The sequence below is a fragment of the Natator depressus genome, chromosome 23 (assembly GCF_965152275.1).
Source record: "Natator depressus isolate rNatDep1 chromosome 23, rNatDep2.hap1, whole genome shotgun sequence".
NCBI lineage: Eukaryota > Metazoa > Chordata > Testudines > Cheloniidae > Natator > Natator depressus.
In genome coordinates this window covers 7,207,057-7,216,604 of record NC_134256.1, presented here as the reverse complement: position 1 = coordinate 7,216,604, position 9,548 = coordinate 7,207,057, and the positions used below count along the sequence as shown (strand labels likewise).

Here is a 9,548-nt window from a genome sequence, read left to right as displayed (position 1 = left end):
GTGGTGGAATCTCCTTCCTTAGAGGTTTTTAAGGCCCGGCTTGACACAGCCCTGGCGGGGATGATTTAGTTGGGGTTGGTCCTGCTTTGAGCGGGGGGTTGGACTAGGTGACCTCCTGAGGTCTCTCCCAGCCCTAATCTTCTAGGGAATGTATTATTTTAATAATTTTAATGTGTAACAGTGTTACGTGCAGCAAAACTAGACCCTAGCAATCAAAAAGGGGTAGGGGAGCGGGACCTGCCAAGCAGCATCTCGCCCCCGCCCCGGCAAGGAGCTCAGTGGCCTTCTGCGCACTAATCCCACCAGTAATCTGGGACCCCAGCCTCCCCCACACCATAGAGTCCGGAGGACCCGACGCTAGTCAGGCCCCAATGAGCCCATCTCGACGCCTCCTCCAGCTTCTCGCTACCACAGAGCCCGAGCCGTCCCGGGCTCCACACCATAGAGTCCGGAGGACCCGAGGCTAGACAGGCCCCAGTGAGCTCATCTCGCTACCAAAGAGTCCCGGCGGCCCCGCAGGTAGAGCGGCCAGCGGGGGAAGCCGCTCCCTCTGGTCTCCACACCCATAGAGTCTGGAAGCGCGGCGGAGCTGGTGTCCTCCCTACGGGCCATCGCTGGACACCACAGAGACCCGCGGGGCTCCGGCCAACCCCCAGCTCGCGCTCGACGGGGGAACCGCTCCTTCCTTCACTGGAGGACGCGTCACGTGGTGCTGGTGAGGACGAAGGCTAATGCGCATGCGCGGGGACCCCGAGACGAGCGTTGTTTTGACTCGTGGCGCCACGGCCAATCACAGGGCGGAGCGGTCCTGCTGGTGATTCCCCCCCTTGCTGAAAAGCATCACGTGATTGGGCGGCAGCAGGGGCGGTGCGAGGCCTAAGCCTGGCGGGAAGGGGGGCGGGGCGCCAGGCTCTGACCCCAACCGCGACCCCTGACCCCGACACTTATCCTGACCCCTATCACGAGCCCCAGCACCTACCCGGGGGGGGGGGCAGTGACTCCTGAACCAGCCCCGAACCCTGACCCTCTCCAGGCACCTTCCCCCAGACCTGACCCTGACCCTGACCCTGGCCCTGGCCCTGGCGGAGGCCTCAAGCCCCGACCCTCAACCCATGACCCAGGCCTGACTGGAGCTGCCAGTTTTGGTTGGCCGTGTTCCTGGAGATTTCACCGCACGATATAATCTTTAACGATTCATCTTTAATTCCTGGAGGTTGGCAACCCTAGTCCTGACCCTGGCACTTACTCTGGCCCCCTAACTCTGGCAGGGGGCGTCAAGCCCTGACCTGGGCAGGGGGCACTGGGCCCTGACTCGTGGGCTGCAGTGGGGGAGCCAGCACTAGCCCTACTGCTGGGAGCCCTGAACTGTGTAAGGCTCCCCAGAGCCCCCTGGGAAATAGGGCCTCTCAGCTCCTGCCATGCTGACCTTCCACCCTCCATCCCCATCTAGCCATAAAGACAGTCTCCTGAACTTGTCCATGACCTCGGGGGGTCACAAACACCAGGCTGGGAGAGTCTGTGTCATCCAGTATTTCCCCTGACAGATAAGTCTGTACAAGCAAGTGGCTCCTGGCACCAGCCAAACATCAGTGTAGGACAAACCCCCCCTCCCCGGCCACCTGTTACTGACTTATGCCCAGGGGACACTATCCCAACGTTTTCCCCTGGGGCACCTCAACTGTAACCCCAAGGAATGGGCCACATTGAGCTGGCTAGCAAGATAAATGCTGTGCTGTGCTGAGCTCAAGCCCTGCTGCCTTGAGCCCCTGCCCTTGAGAGCTCTTTGGTGCATAACCACAGGACTATGAACTCTTCATAATCAGGCCGCTGGGTGAGGCTGGTCCCTGCTGGTGTCTGCTCTGGACTCTCCCCAGGAATCGTTCCAGGCTGGGTTCTGAAGGATGGAGCCCATGGAAGCAGCCCAGGCCCCTGAGGGGAGGAAGAGATTCACCGTGCAGTCACAGGACCCTGAACATACCATGGTAGGAAAGGAGGCAGGGGTGGCTCTTGGAGAGGACCTGATAGGTAGCTGGTTGTGTCCAGGGACGCTGAGATTCACACACACAGCACTGAGTTGGCTCTGCCTCGCCCCAGGAACCCTGAGGCACACCCTGCTTGTCATCAGATGTTCAGTTGTGTGCGTGTTTTTTTCACATGCTGCACTGGCCCTGGCCAAACAGCCCTCACAGCAGGCTCCAATTGAACTGCCCAATGAGACCACAAGACCTGGTTTAGTAGTGAAGGCGCCCAGCCAGGTTTGTTGCCAACAAAGCACGGTCCTAATGCCCCGGCTCAATGGTTACAAGTACACTAACACATGTATGCCTGTGACAATGGACTAGCTCAGTTAGTGGCAGGACTTCGCACTGCCCCCTAGGCCAGACGAAGGGTTAAAGTGAGGTATTCCAACATTTATAAATGAAAACAAACAATCTGGGATAAACAACTTACATATCACCTTAGGGGTTTCATGACATGTTTGTTACCTCCCCTTATACTTTCCTCTTGATGTTTCCGATAAAACATTTCTATTCACCACCTGTCTTTGTACTTTTACTTGTGATGTTTCAGACAAAATATCCCTATTTATTACTTTTGTCAAATCATTTTATCAAGTGCTAGGTTGGGGTGTTCTTGTGCTGGCCTGCTGGAACGCGTTTACATTGCCGGTGTCTTTTAGCAATGCTAGCAATACCGGTGCTGCGTTCGTGTGCCGGGCACTGACTTGCAGGCAAGCATCTGCATTTGCAGGGCCTGGCTGTTGCTCATAGCATAACTTTTGCTAACTTTGGTTCAGGCTTCAGGCCTTGCACCAGGCTCATGTGTCAGGCTCCCTCTTTCTACTACGCTGCTCATTCTGGGGGCCCTAGCACGGAGCTGGCTCAGTGCTTCCCCCAAGAAATACCCTGCTTCCTCAGGGAATCCCTGGCACACTTGGGGTCACTCCAACTCACACCCAGCTCCCCTTGAGAGGTCCCTGCCCACGCACAGCTGGCTCTGTCTCCCTCTCACCCAGGGTTTGTTGCTTCCCGCCAGGTGAGACCCATCTTCAAATCTTCTTGCTCTGCAGCAGAGCCCAGGGCCCCTGCCCTGCCTGGGGCCACCTCCTATGCCGAATACATCGTCACACAGGTCTCTGTGTCCTCGGCCTCCATGCCAGTCTCCCCGCCTGCCAGGGTGACAGCTGCATCATCGGGGTCCAGAGCAGGAGCTGCCTCAGGAGTGCTCCCTCCAGGCAGTGAGGCCAGCACTGTACCCCCTGCTGCCAGTGGGGACTCGGACCCCAACCCCATGCTGAAACCGGGGGCCAAGAGCAACTGCATCATCGTCAGCGCTCGCCAGGTGAGAGTGGGCGTGAGGTGGCTGCCTGAGGGGCACATCTCCTCACTCTCTTTTGGCATCAGAGGGGGCAGTCTCTCTCTGCAGGAGAGGTCTGTGGAGTGAGGGTCTCCCCAGGCCCTGGCTCTTGTGCTGCATGGTTCAGTGCCCCCCATCCCCATTGGGGGCTTGCGCACTCTGGGTCTCTCTCTGGTGCCCCCCATCAAGGGCTTGCCTGCCCTGCCCTATCCTCTCCCGGGTGCCCCGTCAAGGGTTTGCCCAACCCCACCTCCCCTGGCCTCTCCGCAGCTCCTCCATTGAGGGCTTGCCCATCCTGCCTCTCCCCAGGTCTTCTGTCGGGGACTCACCCACCCCCTCTCTCCCAGCCGCTCACATTGAGGGCTTGCGCCCCCCCCCCCCCCATCAGGGACTCCCAAGTCTCTCCTCCCAGTCTCTTAACAGTGCCCCGTCACAGCTGGCACCCCATTTCTGATGCTGTGAGGACTCCCCCTCTTTTCTCAGCGGGGGAACCCCATCCTGAAATTTGTGCGCAACGTTCCCTGGGAGTTTGGCGAGATCATCCCTGACTATGTGCTGGGCCAGAGCACATGTGCCCTCTTCCTGAGGTGGGTGGGTGAGCCAATGCCAGGGAGAGCTGGGCTTTCTGGGGGTGGAGTTGGGGGGGCAGGCCGATGGCTGGGAGAGCCGGTTGGGGGGCAGGCTGATGGCTGGGAAAGCCGGGCTCTGGGTCAGGATTGGTGGGGAAGGTTGATGGCTGGAAGAGCTGGGCACTTCGGGTGATTGGGTGGGTCAGGATGATGGCTGGGAGAGCTGGGCTCTTGTGAGGGGGAGTTGGGGAGCAGGCCAATGGTTGAGAGAGCTGGGCTTGCAGGGCAGGCAAGGAGGGTTGCCAGTGGGGTGGGCAGGGGAGGGGTTGCCCATGCCTCCGCTGCTCTCTGCTCCCCTCACAGCCTGCGGTACCACAACCTGAACCCCAAATACATCCATGAGCGGCTGCAGCTTCTGGGGAAGACGTACGCGGTGCAGGTGCTGCTGGTGCAGGTCGATGTGGTAAGGAGCCCCAGTGCCTCGGTCCCCTCCTAGCCTGAACCAGACCCTCTACTGCAACAGTGCCTTCTCCCTCCCTGCTGCAGGGCTGGGGGAGGGGGCCTGGAACCAGCACCCTCCCCTCCAGCCACCTCCCCAGTTTCCCATCCTACTGCACAGTGATCCATCTGCTTCTCCAGCCTCCATGGCCTCACCCAGCCACTCCCATTGCTCCTCCCCAGCTCAATTCCCCCTTCATCCCTCGTCATATACCCCCTGCCTCCGCCACTGCCTCCCGTCTCAGAGGGGAATTGCTTTCCTTTGCTGTAGAAGGACCCACACCAGTCACTGAAGGAACTGGCCAAGCTGTGCATCCTGGCCGACTGCACCCTCATCCTGGCCTGGAGGTGAGAGCTGGAGGCTGGGCCCATCACATCGAGGGTGACACCCAGACCCAGGGAGTGGGGAGTCAGAGGCTGGGCCAGATGGGCTTCATGCCAGGTGGGATGCACTGGGAGTGCCTTGCCAAGGGGCAAGATGTGTGGGGGAACTGGAGGCTGGGTCAGGTCAGCCTGGGTGTGTCCTGCCAAGGGCCATGAGACCCAGGCCCCTGCTCCCATCTCTGCTGGAATGTGATGGAGCTGGTGGGTAACCCGGGGATTTGGCTGCCATTGTGACTGGACTCTTGGGTTCCATTCCCAACACTGTGACCGTGGGCAGGTCCCTTCCCCAGTGAGGGGCGGATCAAGCCCGGCTGGCCGGAGGTGGCGAGTCCTCTCAGGGCAGCATGTTTCATTTTTCAAGCGCTGCCCAAAGGCTCCTCATTGTCCTCAGCGTGTGCCTAGGCCTGTGTGCTGAAAGCTCCGCTCGACTGCCCCCCGTGGGCCTTGGGGAGCACCCAGGGACCCTCTGAGGCCGATGACAGGAGCAGGGCTGGGGCCTAAGCATGGAGCTGAACATTGGCCCTAGCAGCTGCTCAGCCAGCCTGGCAGCTGGACCCTCCCTGTGCCTGGCTTTGAACACCACTCCCTGCCAGCTGGGGCACCTTCCAGCGGGGCTCAGCATTGTGGCGTTAATCCTTCCTGGTGTTTACTGTGCCTGTTCAATCCAGTCTCATGATTCCTGAGCTAATTCTTGGGTCTCCGGTTCCCTCAGCCCCGAAGAGGCCGGTCGCTACCTGGAAACGTACAAAGCCTACGAGCAGAAACCAGCTGACCTGCTCAAGGAGAAGGTGGATCAGGACTTCCTGTCCATAGTAAGGCTACCCCGCTGTGCGCTTCCCTGCAGCAGTGCCATGCCAGGGACCCCTGTGTTGAGCTTCCCCACAGCAGTGCCCTGCCAGGGACCCCTATGCCATGAGTTTCCCCACAGCAGTCTCATGGCAGCATCCAAACAATGTGGTGAGCTTCCCCACAGCAGTGTCCTCACTAGGTCTCCTGTAGCAGAAGTGTCTCTCAGCAACATGCAGTAGGAAGGGGAGAGGGGAATTAAGTTTATGACTGGTGTGAGTGCACTTTCCCCGGCCAAGGAGGGGCGCTGTCACCTGCACAGTTCGATGTCTAGTTGGCAGCAGGTATCAAGCAGAGTGCCCCAGGGGTCGGTCCTGGGGCTGGTTTTGTTCAACATTTTCATTAATGATCTGGATGATGGGATTAATTCCACCCTCAGCAAATTTGCGGGTGACCCTAAGCTGGGGGGAGAGGTAGACAGGCTGGAGGATAGGGATAGGGTCCAGAGTGACCTAGACAAATTAGAGGATTGGGCCAAAAGAAATCTGATGAGGTTCAACGAGGACAAGTGCAGAGTCCTGCACTTAGGACGGAAGAATCCCAGGCACGGCTACAGGCTGGGAACCAACGGGCTAATCGGCAGTTCTACAGAAAAGGACCTGGGGATTACAGGGGATGAGAAGCTGGATATGAGTCAGCGGTGTGCCCTTGTTGCCAAGAAGGCCAACAGCATATTGGCCTGCATTAGTAGGAGCATTGCCAGCAGATCGAGAGAAATGATTATTCCCCTCTATTCGGCACTGGTGAGGCAACATCTGGAGTATTCCATCCAGTTTTGGTCCCTGCACTACAGAAATGATGTGGAGAAATTGGAGAGAATCCAGCAGAGGGCAATTAAAATGATTAGGGGGCTGGGACACATGACTTACTAGGAGAGGCTGAGGGAACTGGGCTTATTTAGTCTGCAGAAGAGAAGAGTGAGGGGGGATTTGATAGCAGCCTTCAACTACCTGAAGGGGGGTTCCAGAGAGGATGGAGCTCAGCTGTTCTCAGCGGTGGCAGATGACAGAACAAGGAGCAATGGTCTCAAGTTGCAGTGGGGGAGGTCTAGGTTGGATATTAGGAAACACTATTTCACTAAGAGGGTGGTGAAGCACTGGAATGGGTTACCTAGGGAGGTGGTGGAATCTCCATCCTTAGAGGTTTTTAAGGCCCGGCTTGGCAAAGCCCTGGGTGGGATGATTTAGTTGGTGTTGGTCCTGCTTCGAGCAGGGGGTTGGACTAGATGACCTCCTGAGGTCTCTTCCAACCCTAATCTTCTATGATTCCATGCAGCAGCTGTTTCTCTTTCCAGGTGACAGATTGTCTGACCAGCGTGAAGTCAGTTAACAAGACGGACACACTGAGCCTTCTCTCAGCATTTGGGGTGAGCCACCTGCTGCCCATCAGGGTGCACACTGGGCCTTGCCACTGCTAGCTCTGAGCAGGGCAGGCTGCCTTTTGGGACTACTTAGGCCCTTTGCGCTCTTTGTATCAGTTCATGCAGGACAGGTCCCCACCTGGGTCTCTGGGCTTTCCCTGCAGTGCATAAGCGCTGTCTATCAGAGCAGGATGCTGCCCCCAGAGAGGCATGCGAGTTGCAGGAAAGAATAGGATGGCAAACCAGCCTGGCCCAAGCTGCTGAACCCCCACCCCCTAGAGCTCCCAGCCTGCAGGAGCCCCCCTGGGAGGAGATATGTGACCAGCCCACACACCATATTGCAGTGCGGCAGCAGGACTGGGTCACTACTTCCCAATGAGCGTGAGGGGCAGAGTGCTGGGGCCGAATGGAAGGACCTGGAAGGGTCACGCCTTGTGGCCTAGGGTTTCTGGGGTCACCTCTGACTCTGAACGTTGCTGTTTCAGTCTATGGCGAACATTGCACAAGCATCCAAGGAGGATCTCTCCCTCTGCCCAGGCATCGGGCCCCAGAAGGTGAGTAGCAGCAGGATGGAGAACTTCTCTCTGATGCACCAGCTAGGTGCTCATCTCCCCCATTGCCTTACCTGTGCGCCAAAGGGGCTGCATGGAACCAGCTGGGTGCATTCCTGGATGAAAGCCCCAGCAGAGGATGCTGGCCCCAGACCTCCAGCCTTCACCAGCTCAGGGCTTTCCTCTGATTTCTTTACAGGCCAAGAGGCTCTTTGACACCCTCCACGAGCCCTTTCTGAAGATCCCCAAATGAGCAGAGCCACTCCCCTACAGCACTGCCAGCAGCACAGACAAGCAGGAATGAACAACCCCCCTTGCCCAGCAGGCCACATGTCCCTGCCAGCATGCCGTATGCTGTCTGCCAGGAAGCCAGGGCCTCGGGGGACACTTAGCAGCACCAGGAACCAAAGCCCAGCTGTTTCCGCGAGTCTGGACTTTGACAATAAAGCCGCAGTTGGGCCTGGCCACCGAACAGCATCTCACGTGGGTTTGGCTCATGGAGTCCTCCTGCCCAAGCTGTGTCTGCCTGCAGGGAGTGGGGGGCTCATCAAACCTCACTGCCAGGGGCCAGATGATGGGTAAAGCAGAAACTTGGACACAGCCCCACCTGGTAGCTGGACAGGAGTTTTTGGCATCTAGGCTCCCCACGTCCTCCCGGGGAGGGGTGCTGGCTGGCTCAGGAATCTCAGCCTGGGGAAGTGTGAGGGAGCTGTTCCAATCCCCTCCACCCACTGCACTGACAGCATGCGTTGTAGCCTGCAGCCTCAAGGGCATACACTGCAGGTGCAGGAATCCATGCCAACCTGGCACTCCCTGCATATATGTGGAGGAGTTCCCTGCTGGGGACCCTCCCAGCCCCTTCCCTTGCCCCACTGCCCCATGGAAGGAGCAGCCAATAGCTTCTAGTGCAGCCAGGGGAGATTTGCTAGAGCAAGGACTCCAGGTCTCTGGGGTTAGAGCACTGCCTTGATGCCAGGAGCTGGAGTGGGGGTGGGGAAAGCTGCTCACCTCTGTGTGTGTTACGGCCCCAGCAGGGAGCTGTCAGATCCGTAGAGTAAGTGCTATGCCTCAGCTTTGAAACAGTCTGCAGGAAGAACCCTTATAGGGGTCTGACTCTTCCTCCAGGGCTAGCCCTGTGGCTTCACCATCTCCCTAGACTGGACCTCTGGGCCTTCAGCACCCCTGCTTCTCCCCATGAGCTCCCTTCAGCATGTCCCACTGAGGCAGACCCCTGAAGGAGACTTGCACATTTTCCAAGGATCAATACACCTCTGCGAGCCACTCACAGCGCTTTCAAACCAGGAGGGGTTAGTAGCCATGTGGAACACAGCATAGGAAGTCCTTAGGTTAGCAGAGAGAAGTGTAGGTTAAAGCAGTGGTTTTCAAACTGTGGGACTGGGTTGCGGAATGTAAGGCACCGGGTCATGGTGGCCCTGGTCAGCACCGCCAGCGGGGCCATTAAAAGTCCCCTCGGTGGTGCTGCCCAGATAAGGCAGACTAGTCCCTGCCTGTTCTGACACCGCGCTGCGCCCTGGAAGCGACCAGCCGCAGGTCTGGCTTCTAGGCGGGGAGGGCCACAGGGCTCCACATGCTGCCCCCGCCCCGAGCACTGGCTCTGCACTCCCATTGGCCAATTTCCGGGCAATGGGGGAGGGGGGGTGCCTGCACCTCCGCCTAGGAGCTGGACCTGCTGCTGGCCACTTCCGGGGTGCAGTGCAGTCCGCAGTGCCAGGACAGGCAGGAAGCCTGCCTTAGCACCCCCGCTGTGCTGCTGACAGGGAGCCGCCCAAGGTAAGCCTGCACCCCAATCCCCTGCCCCAGCCCTGCCCCCCCCAACCCAGAGCCCCTTCCTACACCCCAAACTCCTCATCCCTGGCCCCACCCTAGAGCCCTCACCCCAACCCTCTGCTCCAGCCCTGAGCCCCTCCCACACCCCAAACCCCTCATCCCCAGCTCTGTTGGGTTATGGGCATCAACAATTTT

General features: G+C 58.7%; 1 protein-coding gene across 2 annotated transcripts; it reads left to right on the top strand.

Moving 5' to 3' along the window:
* The first annotated feature begins 424 nt into the window (after positions 1-424).
* Positions 425-9,189, top strand: ERCC1 (ERCC excision repair 1, endonuclease non-catalytic subunit). 2 transcript variants are annotated; one of them, XM_074937525.1, is made up of 10 exons: positions 425-715; positions 1,875-1,982; positions 3,037-3,342; positions 3,841-3,944; positions 4,290-4,389; positions 4,696-4,772; positions 5,521-5,620; positions 6,949-7,020; positions 7,500-7,568; positions 7,765-9,189. In XM_074937525.1, exons 2-10 carry the CDS (start codon positions 1,902-1,904, stop codon positions 7,816-7,818), a joined length of 963 nt encoding a protein of 320 aa, XP_074793626.1. In that variant the 5' UTR covers positions 425-715; positions 1,875-1,901; the 3' UTR covers positions 7,819-9,189. The 2 variants fall into 2 exon arrangements, with proteins under 2 accessions (XP_074793626.1, XP_074793625.1); XM_074937524.1 differs by having other exon boundaries at positions 1,824-1,982.
* The last annotated feature ends 359 nt before the right edge of the window (positions 9,190-9,548 follow it).

Excerpts from the sequence above, each read along its gene's own strand:
- ERCC1 (XM_074937525.1), top strand. The coding sequence starts at position 1,902 with ATGGAGCCCATGGAAGCAGCCCAGGCCCCTGAGGGGAGGAAGAGATTC. Across the intron at positions 4,390-4,695 it reads TGCTGGTGCAGGTCGATGTG|AAGGACCCACACCAGTCACT; the intron begins GTAAGGAGCCCC and ends CCTTTGCTGTAG. Across the intron at positions 7,569-7,764 it reads CAGGCATCGGGCCCCAGAAG|GCCAAGAGGCTCTTTGACAC; the intron begins GTGAGTAGCAGC and ends ATTTCTTTACAG.